This window comes from Rattus norvegicus, chromosome 1, assembly GCF_021556685.1.
Source record: "Rattus norvegicus strain SHRSP/BbbUtx chromosome 1, alternate assembly SHRSP_T2T, whole genome shotgun sequence".
NCBI classification, from domain to species: Eukaryota; Metazoa; Chordata; class Mammalia; order Rodentia; family Muridae; genus Rattus; species Rattus norvegicus.
The window spans coordinates 19,450,600-19,465,635 of NC_141534.1; the positions used below are offsets into that span (position 1 = coordinate 19,450,600).

At 38.6% G+C, this 15,036-nt stretch overlaps 1 protein-coding gene across 7 annotated transcripts in view; it reads left to right on the plus strand.

The window, feature by feature from the left end:
- The window catches only part of Lama2 (laminin subunit alpha 2), a 647,938-nt gene that overhangs the window by 542,718 nt on the left and 90,184 nt on the right, over positions 1-15,036 (plus strand). For 6 of the 7 annotated variants that reach the window (XR_015627317.1, XR_015627326.1, XM_087564082.1 and 3 more), the window contains 3 exons: positions 3,356-3,472; positions 5,240-5,422; positions 9,816-9,970. Coding sequence is in view for 5 of the 7 variants with exons in the window: in XM_087564082.1 (XP_087420208.1) it covers positions 3,356-3,472; positions 5,240-5,422; positions 9,816-9,970 (455 nt within the window). In the remaining 2 variants the exon portion in view is untranslated. Of the gene's footprint in view, positions 1-3,355; positions 3,473-5,239; positions 5,423-6,921; positions 6,928-9,815; positions 9,971-15,036 lie in introns of all 7 variants that reach the window. The other variant, NM_001427039.1, reaches the window with a different exon arrangement.

Consider the following 15,036-nt stretch of genomic DNA (forward strand, 5'->3'; position numbering starts at 1 on the left):
CCTTCATTTTTATTTGCTTAAAAATTTCATACAATGTGTTTTGATCATATCCACCCTATCCCTAAACTCCTCTGAGATCCATACCCTACTTCTGTACCCACCCAATTCTGTGTCCTTGTATTTTTTAAAACCCATCAACTTCATCAAATTCAGTTCATGCTGGCCATTTACTCTTGGGTGTATACGGATGCCCTGCCAGGTGCCCTAACAAAAATTGTTTCTCCATCTTCTAAAGTTGCCTGCAGCTTCTCAACCATGGGTATTCATATCCATCTCCTGCCCATGCTGGGACTTTATCTAGCTAAAGCTTGTTTAGTTCTGGTGCATGCTAGCACAACCACTGTGAGCTTATATGTCCAACTTTCTTCTTATTTGTAGGAAATGCTGTTTCCTTGTGGTCTTACCCTCACCACCGTTATCTCTTGTCATCTTCTTACTCCTTCTTCCTCAGTTAACCTTGAGCCTTGGGAAGAGGGATATGATACAGGCGCCCCTGTGCTCTGTAGATTCTCACTCTCTGTACCTTGACCAATCGTGTGTCTCTGCTTTAATGACCATCCATCAAGAAAAGAAACTCAAGAAGCTTCTAATGAGGACTGAGAGATACACTAATCTATGGCTATAGCAATGATATCCTTAGCACCCAGTTTAATATTATACCAATTTAGTAGAATATTAATAGTAGGTGCTATTACTATATCATAACTGTAGCTCACAATATTCACGTGTGGTTAAGATTAATGATTACTTGGAATCTTTAGATATGTGTGTTTTACTTGGAATATCATAGAAGTCAGGAAATTAGTAAGGAGTCGTGAAGGTGGCTTTAAATGGAGGAAAGGTATAATGTAGTGGTTTAAATGGATAAACAGGACTGAGACAGGAAGAGTTGTGTGGAATGGAGAGGCTGTAGATCAGAGGATGAAATACGTGGAGAAAAAAAAACTAAAGACCTTTTGAAAAAGTCATATGAAAACTTACTACTGGAAAGGCATCATAACACACACATATGTATATGTAAACACACACATATCTATACACACACATATATAGATATACATATATATTTGGTTCTGCTTTATGGTTTTATATTACGATAATGTTGAGAATTTTATTTTAATTTTATAACTGGTTCTTTTTGTTTTAATTTATCGTAATCAACCTTTGCCAATTTTGTCCATTATCTTCAGTTCATAAGACATGGCATATTAGCCTGTTGCTTTTGCACATGGACTGTACACGTGAGACTCTCCTCTCGTTTCTGAAACTGTAACAACAAAGGAGACACGAGATGGAGGCACTAGATGGAGGGATGTGCAGAAAGGTCGGGCTTGTGGGCGGAGGTGGGAAGACCATTACCGCCTGATGCCCTCGTTCTGTTGACCCTGAAATCACGCTGAGAGAAAGGAGGGAGGGACTTGCTAGAGCTGTCAGTCATTGCATGCGTCATGTATCACCCAATCACTGACAGGCAGCTACCATCACCACTACCAAATGCTGCCCAATGCTTTCAAGAAGGCGAAAGAACCCTCTCTTCCTTGTCCCCTTTTCAATGCAACTCCTTACGTGGAGATTCTGCCATTTTCTCTCCACTTCGTGTTCCTTTAGGCCATCTTAAAAAAGTCAGTATTCACATCCCAAAGGAAATTAACATTATGGTATAATAAACTATCAAAAACATGTTCAAAGGGACTTAAGAAGTGGCTCGGTGGATGAAGCATGAGCACAAGAATCTGAGTTTGGATCCCTACTATCCAGTGGGAAAGTAAAGAGGAGAGGATTTGCCAAGCTAACTGGACAGCTAGTCAAACCAGAGTAGCAAGCTCTGTGTTCACTGAGAGAACCGAGATCCTGCCTCAACAGTTAAGACAGTGAGAGAAAAAAGGCACACAATATTGACCTCTGGATTCTGCAAGGTATGCACATGCACACACAGGTGCATATACTTGCACATACAGAGATACATTACACACACACATCTCAAGACATAGCAAATACTATTCAGTGAAGCCAATTTTATGTAATTTGGTTTTCCAAGTACATATTTATTGGATATTTATTATTTGGTTATTTATAAATAATGAAAGAAAAGATGGCTCATGATGAACTCCAATATTCAGATATTGTATTAGTGACTTTCAGTTCTATGATTTGCTATGACTCCGTGACCTAAAGCCAATTACGGACTAATTAGTTTATTTTGGCTTACAGTTTGGAGGGGTGTCCATAATGTCAGGGGAGGCATGGATGTAATGAAGCAGACATGTGGATAGGAACAGTTTACTGAGAGATCACATTTTCATCCACACCCAAAAATACAAAGAGTGAACTGGAAGTCAGGCAGAGCTAAAATCCCTCAAAGCCTTCCAGTGCCAAGTGTCTTCCGGCAAGGTCTGGCAGCTCCTCAAATGCTTTCTAACTTCACTAAACATTACCAGCCACTGGGACCAAGTGTTCAAAGACCTCACCCTACTGGGGAGGGGGAGTCGCAAGGAGCAAACTACCACAAACTCAAACCACCACGTGTATACTTATGGTTTACTCATTCCTTAAGCTTACTAAGCTTAAGATTTGTACGCTTATCTTTTATAAATCCTTAAATTAACCTTTATTTTACTTCTTAGAGATTGCAAAGTTCTCGACATTGCTAAAATATAAAGCACACAGTTCTTATGACAATAAACACTAAAGTTTAAAATTTTTAATACAAATAAAAAGATAAGATAAAGAAGCTAATATGAACACGTAACATTAAGTCATCACTTGAAAGCACTGGATTTGAGTGCAAGATAACATAAGCTAATGTAGCAAGACAAAAGTCCTCACTGAAGTCTTCTTGAGGGATTTTGTAAAAAGGTTGCTTTCTCTGTGAAACATGGCAGGCTTATCTGGCTTCCTTTGCTTTAGTCTTTATTTCTGTTCCAAATAGCACTAAGTGATGTTTACTGAAATAGGATGTTATTATCTGTGATATAGATGAGATTTTGAACACCGAACACAATGTTCCATTTTGATAATAAAATCTGAATGTGTTAAAAAAAATCAATGGAGCGAGATCAACAGAATAACAAAAATGTACAAGGAGACTCAATCTTTAGAGATTTCTAACCCATAGGAAACCATCAAATTAAGTCTTGGAGACCAGACATGAGGAGAAAAGTGGCATGGCTAAAATTCTAAAGTCCCAAATGGTCATAGATCTATGTATTTAGGGCAGAGATGTGTGAATGGATAGACAATGATAAATGAATTATATCCTTCTACTTGTGTATTGTTAACAGTGTGTTAGTTCATTGAACTCAAACATCCAAGAATAATATAAACCGTTTCATCTCTTTTTGGCTTATGTTCACAGAAAATCACAATGATCTAAGTGGCCTGAAAACCAGGTTAGAAACTGCTGACCTTAGAAACAGTGGACTCCTAGGAGCTTTAAATGACACCATGGACAAGTTATCAGCCATTCCGAATGGTAAGCCTCGGGGTCCCTGCGTTCTGCACCAGCTGATTTTTAATATGGATGAGTCTTGGTAGCTTTTACCATTTTCCTTAACATTACATCTCCATCAGACACAGGCTTCCCTAATTATGCATTGTTCTTTTGAGAACCAGAACCTCGTTTAACATTATGATAGTGCTTATTCTTCATTACCCTCAGCTGACATGCATAGGAAAATGTTATAAAATGAGAATATAGATGTCATCTTACTATGTCGTCATCCCTGTTTTGGCCTAAGTACTCTGGCAGCAGTGAGAAAGAACAAAATCATAATGTACTGGTCTCTACTATAACGAAGTCACAGATTATTAGAGTCACTACAGCAACAGACAAGAGCCTATACCAATTTCGTGTCCTGCTCAGCTAGAATGAACTCCTTAACCAATCCAAATTTCCAAAACATTACTGGTCAACCCATTTCTGCAATATCACCCAACCCATTGTTGAACAATGGTTTTCTATTTACAATTTTTGTTTGACATTAGTTTCTGACAGTGAAAATTCTTTTAGGGATCTTATTTTTACACTTTACCAGCAGACTACATGCTAATCTCTCATGCTAATCTCTCATGCCAATTCTACAAGGTGGCTACAATTGATATTTTTATTTTGCAAGTAAGAAACAGAGTAGTGAAGGCCATTGTTCAAAGTGAAGTGCATGAGATTTGAACTTTGCAGTTTATCTTTGGAGCCTGTATCCTAAGCCACCTAGACAGCCACACAAGCATGGGTCTGTTTATACAATTGTATTGGTCATTTTATATCTCTGAAATTAAAAAAAAGCATATAAACAGGTTAAAGAAACAGATGAATGTTAGCTCATGATTTCAGTGTACGGTTAGCTGACTACCCAGCTGTCCTTGTGGTGGGACAGAATATCAAGTGGCCACTTACCTCACAGTGGTCAAAAGACAGGTCCAGAAGACAGAGGCTGGGACTCAAAACCTTCAATCATACCTCAGTGCTTTACTTCCTCTGGTCAGGCACCACCATCTTTCACAGTTTCTACCCCCCTAATAATGCAATCAAATTATTATTTGATCAGTGGATTCAGCCATAGATGAATGAAATAACTCATCATTCAAACACTTCCTAAAGTCCAAGCTCTGGCAAAAGTCCTTTAACACAGGAACTTCTAGCCAAACCACAAGAACTGTGTTTTATATACAAGTTACGATCCGAAGTAAGGCCATAATACTACAAAATAAAAAAATACTAAAAATTAGATTTTATTTTATTGAGTAACTTTTTATGGAAACTGGCAAAGTGCCCGTGCAGAAAACAAGTAGAAATGCAGAGTCACAGGCTCTAACATTCCCAAGAAGTCTACCCTAAAATGAAAGTACAATCATTTTCCTTCCATGGACGTACAGGATAAACCTTAACTCTAGTTTTGATGTAGTTTCATGGGCCATGGGTATGGATTCCTCCCTCCACAAGAAATCTCCATATAACCCCTAAACTGCATACTTAGAAAATAATCACTTTGCTGTTTTAAAAACTAATTGGGCACTTATCATAAAGCTCCCTGAGAAAATTTAATTTAGTTTAAAAAAACAAAAACAAAATACAAAAATCAATTGCTTCATTTGCTACAGCTGATTGACACACCAGTTCTGCCTTTGCCCTCCGTAAATGCGTCCCTGAGGTTAGCCAGCTGCAACCTCCCTCTGCCAAGCATGAATGGAACCATCAACCTTTGTTCTTTGTTTCCTTTTTCATGCCCACTTGTGCCAACAGACACGGCTGCTAAACTGCAGGCTGTCAAAGAGAAAGCCAGAGAAGCCAATGACACCGCAAAAGCTGTCCTGGCCCAGGTTAAAGATCTGCATCAGAACCTAGATGGCCTGAAGCAAAACTACAATAAACTAGCAGACAGCGTGGCCAAAACGAATGCTGTGGTGAAAGATCCTTCCAAAAACAGTAAGAGCTCCTTTCTCATTGTGACAATATCATCTATTACTCCACTCTGTGACAGTAGCCCTGACTCACGGGTGGTAGAGCTTGAAACCCTTGAGTTCATGCCGTCTTATGCGAGGATGTGGGTGTAAGAATTGCAGGGCCCACCATGCCAGCATTGAAGTCTCCCACCTCTGCCTAGGAGCCTTCTTCATTTAATTTTATCCAATCAAGAGGAAGCTAGGGATTCTCAAAGTTTATAGGCTATTTGGTATGTAGATGTCAAAACTTTTTAATCTGTTAGTGTAATTGAAAATACGGTTATACTCAGGTGACTATATGCTTAAGACTGGAGTTGCCTGGAACAGAGTTTAAGGGGCATACTCATCAGGAGTCCCATTAGAGCAAGATACCACTTTAAAATGAATTAACTTTAGACGTTTTTCTGTATTTATTATTTAAAGTCCAATTAATATCTCTAGGAAATAAAACAGTTACCTACTTTATAACTAATACTGTCCCCACATCTCATATATTGCATCAAATTCATTGACTTAATTAGAATTTACTGAGAAATCTGAAAGAATTTAGTGTAACGATTTATATTTTTGCTTAAGTTGCGTCCACAAACATTGGTATTTCTTCCAATGCTTTCCTTCCTTGTCACATGGTAAGACAGTATCATGGCATATGGTTTCCATAAAAGGAATGTGTAAATTCTTTTTACTTTTTGCTTTTAAGAAACTAGACTATCCACTAGCATTTTGATAAAGTGTAAGAACATTTATAGACTGTGACGACAGGAGACCTTGTTATGGTAGTCATTCAGGAAGATGTTCATGACAGCCTCCTGGGCAAGGAGGAAAGGAAAGACAAATGTTATGTGCTTCCGATCTGGGAGGAAGAAAGAAAGACCCACTCCTTACCCCCTCACCATTCTTCAAAGAAGAAAGGGGATAAGGACAAATGTTATTCTTTTTTGTGTAGACTCAGCGATAACCCATATGTTTTAGCCACCCCACTGGACTTACTCCTTCTGACATGCCACAACATGTCTTCAAGTCAGGAGAAAATAGATTTAAAAGTAGACTTACCATTTTAATTCTCTTATCTCATAATGTAAGATATCATTTTGTTGTGGTTCAGAACGAATCTCAGCTGATGAAGCCATTGACATGATGCTGTTGCTTGTGTAACTACATCCTCCACCAAAGAAACATCTATTGCTAAATATTAATCGAATATTATCTTTTTATCTTAACATCTTCTTCAGTGTAAACAGCCTGCTGAAGGGGCCTTTTTTTCTTTTTCTTAGTTAAAATGTTTTTCGTGCAATGTTCTTTGATCATATTTTTGAGTGCTTTTATCTTCAATGCTTATGTGAATTAAGATAAAATGTATTTGTAAAAAGCATCAATTTAAAAGTGCTACTTTTATGATACTTTATAATTCCTGTAGAAAATCTTTCCCTCACGAATTTTCTAATTTCTTTTTGTTTTACTTCCATATGGAATTTCCTGCAGAAATCAGTATGTATACCTTCTCCATATGCTTTCAGTAACCTCTGTATTCTTCCGCTTATAGCAAAAGAGCTTCAGGTTTGCATGTGACCATGAATAGGACCTGCTTCCAGCACTGCCTAGCTACTCTTTACATGATTGCATATATACATATATATATATAAATATATATATAAAAGAATATATATATTAAAGAATATATATAATAAAGAATATATATATGTATAAAATAAAGAATCTTTTTCCAATGAGACTAATATGTGGGTGTATTCAGTATAAAATGTTTCAATAGTGCAGTAGAAACCTAATGAAATATTTGACTCTTAGCCACATAAAAGTGTAAAACTGACTTTTTCAACAGACTGAGATAAATCACCAAGTCTCTGATAGTGCAAATTCAGCCAAAGGGCTCAAATGACTTCCCTGCACATGAGTGAAAGGAGCTAAAATAGATTATGTTGTTGCCACCCCCAAAGCTTACTTTTCCTCATTCAATCTAAGTAACCATTCTCATGATTAAATTGGTTCTAAACAACTCGTCTTGAAATAAAGTTGGTCCTAAATAAATGAGTAACTCATTTAATTCTAAAAATATTGTCACTTAAACATTTCACAGTTTGAGCTGAACTTCACAGCATTACACTTAACTAGGGAGAATAATAATAAAATCAAACACGTCATAATCTAACAAACGTGATTGAGGCTGGCCTTTGTGGAAAAATGTTATAGAAGAACTGAATTACTATAGGGGGTTGGGGATTTAGCTCAGTGGTAGAGCGCTTGCCTAGCAAGCGCAAGGCCCTGGGTTCGGTCCCCAGCTCCGAAAAAAAGAAAAGGAAAAAAAAAAACAAAACAAAAAACAAAAAACAAACTATAGGACCACTGAAGAACACGGCCTTCAGCCTTGGCACAGAGTATAAGAAAAATAAAAGCGACATAAAAAAGTACTGAGCAACTAATAAGTTAGAGTTCAGAAAACAATAAAACAGATAGTCGGAGGGTTTGTCAAGAAAAATGAAAGCACAGCCAGGTAGTTCCTAAAGGCCATAGAACTATATAAAGAAGAAAGTGTAGCAGTGAAGAGAGTACTTCGGAAAAGTCCATGCTAGTACATTCTAATGCCTACAACATACAGCCGACAGTATTCCAGAAGAAAGCTCCATTGGTCAAACTCTAACTGGAGAAGCTATTTTAAAATCTACTCAGTCAGACAATTGGGGAGCAAAATGAGAACATTTTCAAATACTTCTGTACACGAAGCCTCAAAGATCCAGCATCATGGATGACTCGGGTCTCAGAGCTGCAGAAAGATGGTTTCCATGGGGCTTAAACAACTTTGGAAAGTAGAGGCAAAGGCAGAGGGCCAACCTCCATTTATTTCCATTTTAAAGCAATTGAAAAGGCTTCCAGGAGATTTAGGAGAAATGGGCCTAATATTTAACCTTGGCCTTAGTAGTCTTGGCTTAACTCCTCGTTTTCTTTATGAATCTAGCTGTAAAACCCCATTAATTCTAGAATAAGTCATAAAATTATAACACTAGAGGATTAGAAGAAAGAGAACAACGGACAAGTACAGAACACAAGAGGTAGCAATGACACGGTCCCTATATGACTAGTGCCTCAATCCAGTAACCCTGCAAACATTAGTAGTAGCTGTATATTGTTTTAAGTTCCACTAACAGTATAATGCACATTGATGAGCATAAATCCAAGTTACCTATTTCAAAATGCAGTTTAAAGGTGCTGATGTTTAGGACTGATGACTGCGCTCAATAGTCAAGCTTTTGTCAATCAAGCCTTCGGCCCTGGGTTCTGGCCCTAGCTCAGACAAAACCGAAATGAAACAGAATAATAGCTTATGTCCATGTGAACATATGGACTTCAGTCCTAAAGATTAGTTCTCAGCCTCCCAACCTCAGCCAAGCAGCAGATTAGTCATCGTTTAAGTCCAGAGCAGGTAGATTTAGACCTTATAGAATTTTTTTAGGGTCGCAATTATAGAGAGCTGAACAGTACAAACACAGTTAGACAGCAGATGTCATGGTTTGGATAAGATGGCCAGCATCCCAGAAATTGAATAATTGGCTTCCCACCCCTTATCCTCCCCTCCACGGTGTCTTGCACAACCCTGTGAGCACACACTGGTCCTTGCATCAGATAATCTTTAACCATTTTTAGGTTAAAGCTTTTAAAATTGCAAATTTTCAACCTCTTTGTAACCTACAAAAAAGCGTACAAACCCAGTATACAGTGCAGAATTATGAAAGTAAAATTGAACTGAAATTTGAAAGATTTAATTAAAGAATAACAAAGGACTTTAGATTCAGTGTTCAACATAATGTTCTTCAAGCTGTATCTCCATAGCTTCTCTCGCAAATATGTGCAAGGAAAGACAAAAAAAAAAAAAAAGAAGAAGAAGAAGAAAAAGAAAAGAAAAGAAAAGACAAAACAAACAATTTTGTTCAAGAACCTTAATTTTAATGTGGCTTATGTGTGGACAGGACAGGCAATATTTTAAACACACCCCATTTTCATTTGTCTGTGACTAAAGCTCGATCCTGTAAAGGTCAGCTTTGGGAAGAAAAAGTCAGCTCTGATTAAGCTTATCACATCTTCTGTTTTGAATGCCAAATTTCATCTTCATCACAAAGCTGAAGGCTTCCTCTAACATCTCTGGCCTGCTCTAATCTTAACTAAACTATTCACAATTGGCCTCACGCCATCACGGTCTTTCAGCCATCAATCACAGTCTGGCTTTTGTCACGTGGGTAAAATGAAATTAATGAATACAGTTTCCTGCTGTTCTGTCTCCTATGTCTGTGGTGGTGGTGGTTGGTTGGGGTGGGAGTCAGTGCATGCCCAGCCACACACACCGATGCTAATTTTGCTCTGTGTAGTTGCAGACGCAGGTGCTACTGTGAGAAATCTAGAACAGGAAGCTGATCGGCTAATAGACAAACTCAAGCCCATCAAGGAACTTGAGGACAACCTAAAGAAAAACATTTCGGAAATAAAGGAACTGATCAACCAAGCCCGGAAACAAGCTAACTCTGTAAGATCTTATTTTCAGAATTAAGAACTACTAATTAATAAGTGTTACCGTTGTTCCCAGAGAGAATCTTCCTCAATGGACCTGATGAATGAGTCATTCATTACCTTTTAATTTAAAGGCTATTTTCGGTGGGTAGAAAGGAAGAAGTAGCACTTCTTTTTCCCCTGCAGATTTCAAAGGCATTTCATGAAAATAAGCCATACTTACTGTTTGAGAATTAGGAAGTCCAGTATATTTTGTTTATTCTTTAATATAGTAAATCAGACAACAAAAGTACCATGCTGAAAGGCGTGAGTGTCTTACTCATGAAAGACCTAAAAAGTCCAATGAGTGGAGTTGCAACCTGAGTTAACAAGCAAGTGTAAGAAAAATAGAACCATTATTCTAATTAAGCGTTATACAGCCTTTGCCTATTTTTATAAACACACACACACACACACACACACACACACACACACAAACTTATTTTTGTTGTAGGATGTTTTTATATTTATGGAGTAAAAATAGGAAATATCTCACTTGAATTTTTGCCCTGTATTTATTCAGTTAAAAAACTATTCAGACAAACAGAACTCTGTTACATGCTAAGGTAGTGCGTGGTCACATTTTATGCTATTTATTTCTTTTGGTTTGTGCCACAGTGTCTGTGTATAGGTCTGAGGACAGCATGTGGGAGTCTGTTCTCCCCTTCCACCCTGTAGGTGCTAGAGATTGAACTCTGTCAGGCTGGAAGCAAGGATTCTTACTCACCATTCCTGAACTAGGATACTTAAATGACATTTTGAAACTTTAGATGTGCAAAGTTAAGCCATGATGGCTTTAGAAATGATAGACTTTAATAAGATACTTTTGAGTATTGTCAATTTTAACTTAAAATTTCATAAAACATTTCATTAAAAAACTTAGTAGCTGGGATAATCAGAAAGAAGTTCTCATTAATCCATCAATTATTTTAGTTTTAGTAGTGGCCAAGAATATGCCTGAATGATAGCATATATTTGTTCTTCCTTATGTGTGTGTAAGACATCTAAACAAGGCTGTGGCAATCAAGTTCCAGGAGAACATTGAAAAGGACCTTATATTTACTAAAGAAAACCTCAGGGGGAAAAAAAACAGATTAGAGAAGACGGTATAATACAAGATAAAAAGCAGCAGTAATGATATTAGAGAAGATGCCTATTCCATTATAATATGAAAATGGTGTGGTATGATTGACAGGTAATCATTGTGTGCTTTTTGCACAACGTAAAATGAAGCTCAATGTTACGAGCTTACTCAGAGACATACATAATGAAAAACTGTATCTCTTATGCACAATGCTTCTCCCATTGAAGTATGCAAAGATGAATTAGGTAGATGTTGTACTCAGAAGGTTGATAACAGAGTAGATGAAAAATCGGGATTAATATTGGTTTTCTGTCTCCTCACTGCAAAAGAGCAGTTCAAGGAAGGGCAGGTTTATTTGGCCCGTGTTCCCCAGGGATGTGGTTAATCATGGCCGAGAAGTTAGGGCAGCAGGAGCAGGAAGCAGTTGGTCATACTGGGTCTGTAGTCAAGAATCAGAGTGTGACCGATGCTGGCGATCAACTTGCCTTCTCCTTTCGGTTCAGTTCCAAATCCCAGCCCATGGAACAGCACTTCCTACAGTTAGGATGAGTCTTCTTCATCTAACCAAATGTAGATGGCGAGCTGGACATTTTCTTTTCGGTGTCAGTCACACGACTCTGCTCTTTGCAAACTTCACGCCCAATTATACCACTTTTCTGACCCCCGCCCCTGCCAGGCTCTGTCTGCTCAGTGCAAAGTGCACTCAGCCCAAACTCAAGTGTTCCCATAATCTTTGGCAATTTCAGCTCGATTGTAAGGCTTTTTCACAAGACCATCTCTGACCTGGGAGCCCCAACCAAAATAAGGAAGAAAAATGCATACTTATAAAAAAATATCGATGCAGAATAAGCTTTTCCATTTTGAGGGGGAAGAACGGAAGGTTAATTGGACAGAAACACAACAGGGAAAAAATAAACCCTGAAGATCCATGTCCAGCATCCAGCATTCGTGATGGAATGTTCTGGGCTATAAAAGGCATGGGTAATCTCCCTCCTCCCCCGGCTCTGCCCCACCACAGCATACACAGCTTTTTTTGTTGGCTGTGCTCTAGTCCAATACTTTCCCTAGCTCATGAGTCTGGCATGTAAAAACGACCTGAGTTTCCCATTGCAACTTAGCTTTTACCTTTACCCATCCAGGCAGTAGCCTCATAGAACATCCTTGTCAAACTCCAGTCCTGCCATACATTGCCTACCCTCAGCAGCTCTCTGGAGACATGGTCCAGGACTAGTCCTGTCAATCAAAATTAGGTCATCAGGTTTGGCAACAAACACTTTTACCTACTGACCTATCTTGCCAGCTCAGTTAAGACATTTCCTAACCAAGGAACTCAGTGCACTTCTTTTAAAAGTGGCTATTTCAGCTCATTGATTGTATAATTGAGTCATTTGTGCTCTTTAATCACCAGCTGAAAGACTGCAGTATGCAGAGCATTGGGATACCTAGCAAAATTTAACTGTGTTTATGGTGTTTATCCGGTGAGTAATGTGCCGGGAGCACCTTAGAAATATCAACATCTTAGCAGTAATTTCATAAGCCTCACCATGAGGTTACACTAGAATACAGTAAATCGGGAGAACCGAATATCCCAATAGGGTATTTGTGTTCCAGAAATTTCACACCTCTTGCAAGAGGAATACATCCGAGAGGTTTCTCTTCAAGAATTGTGTAAATGCTCTGTTTTGATTTAGCTATTTTAAGTTGTTCACATGCAGTCAAACACTCTACCACTGCCTATACCCACTGGAAGCCAGAACATATGGTACTTACCAGAATAAATGTATAGTTATGATCTAGCTGTAAACAGTTGGACTGCCTGAATATTCCAGGTATTCAGGATACATTAGAAAAAAAACACACAGCAAGTCCAGGTTTATATGAATGGGTAAGGGCTGAGAGCAGGTGACTTTGCAGGATAATCCTGGCATATTGCGTATACTACTGCCCTTCTCGTCAGAGAACCAGACCTTATGGATATGGAAAGTGTATGACAGAGTACCTTAGTTGCAAATCTTAGTAAAATGATGCATGCCCGGGGTTCAGTGGTCACATGCATGAACTGGGCTCCCAAACTGAGCTTTATCATTTCACTTGGGTGCTCTCTTCCCGTTTGACACCCCCATCTTCTGGTGTCCCAGTTGTGTGATCTGTTACTTCTACCTTAGCTATGGAGAGCAGGTCTGAACCTCATCCTATGAGCTTAAATTTTATATACTCATCCTTCTCCACACCATAGCCGAGGGGTATTATTTAATTGGGTTCTTTAAGGAAACATGACTTGTTTACGATTTACCCAGCGATACTGTGGTATTAGACCTATGCCTGTAAAGCACTTATGAGTAAAGATAAAACAAACTATGCACAGTTACTTTTCATCGTGAGTCCAGACCCTTGGTGATTCTGAATATGGTTTCCTGCCAGGGATGGCTGCATCTACTGTTTAATCCTATTCATGAATTACAGTCAGATCTTTTATTTCATGTTCTCTTTGATCCTCTTATGATACCAGTGGCTTGTAGAACCTGCCTCAGACACCAATTTGTTCAGTGCCACAGTCTTTTTTCACGAAGCATTTGGTTCACACACTGCAAATTCTTAAAAACTCCTCGAATAGTATACCTCTGTTTGAACATTAAAAAGTATCCAACAACTGCATTTTCGTCTAACTACTCGCTATTACAGGGTCTTTCCTTTCTGTTGCTTTATCCTTTTAACCTCTAACCCTTGGATAAGTCTTTGCACAGCTGCTATTCTGCTGTCTGACTTTTGCCCACACAGCTTCTTCACAGTACTGGCTTGGAATTTCTATGTTTCATTCTGCTTTGACTACTCTCCACACTGCATATAGCAGGGAAAGTCTTTCACAGGAGAGACAACCAAGACCATCTTATAGGAGGAACACAGAGCAAATATCTGGGATCTAAGGTGACCCCTAGGCTTGAGCCATCCATTGTCTAGTTTGATCACAGCTTTGCAAGTGACAAAGGCGCACGTGTGCGCGCGTGCACACACACACACACACACACACACACACACACACACACCTAAGTTGACTTTTTATATAACTACAAGCACCACACAAAGCCTGCTTCTTTGCAGACCAATCCTCCGTATAGAGACATTGCTTAGTGACCAAAGAAGGAAACAGTTGTCACAGCAGGAGAATCAGCAGACTCATTCTTTTCCCAGAAGTCCCCAAATGTGAATCTGTCTGTCAGAGCCAAACAACTCTCTTTGACTTTCATTTCTGAACATAAAACATTTTGCATCTAGACCTCCTCCAGCGAGTATTCCTCTTCCATAGAAAAGACACACAGTGCTCAGACCCAACGTAAGACACAGAGATACCTGCTATGTATGCCATAGTACATAGAGGTGTTTGGTATCCTAATCAATCTTAGAGTCTGAACAAGTTTTCCATTGGGGTAACCACAATATTAGTTGGCTTTGCTCAAACATGAAAACGATACGAATAGCGAAAAGTGAAAGAAGACGTGAAAAGTGGGAAATTACAACCAGGTAAGGCCAGTAGGTATCCTAAGACCAGACATTTGAACAAGTAGCAGAGTAGTTTCACATCTTCTCTTCTCCTTGCCGCGCCGAGCAGCAATCACTGATGGTGATTTTGTACCTGACCTAAAGGAAATTAAATCCAATAATCAAATAGTGCTATTTGTGACTGAACGAAGAAGCCTCCTTTCACGGAAGTAAAAATTGGCATGAACAGTGCCCTTCTATTCACATAAGAATTCCCTTCTTAGCAATTTATAGTAATTTTTGAAGTACTATTCAAAAGGAAAGGGAGCTGTTACATGTATTAGTAGTGATAGACATTTGAAAATTATTTCCATCTCATTTCTTGGTAGGCTAATAAGAACTGTAATTTATTCTGAAATATGTATTCAGAGAGCAATGATTAGTACTCATATTGTTAGAAGATCTAGAACAAACTCTGCCTG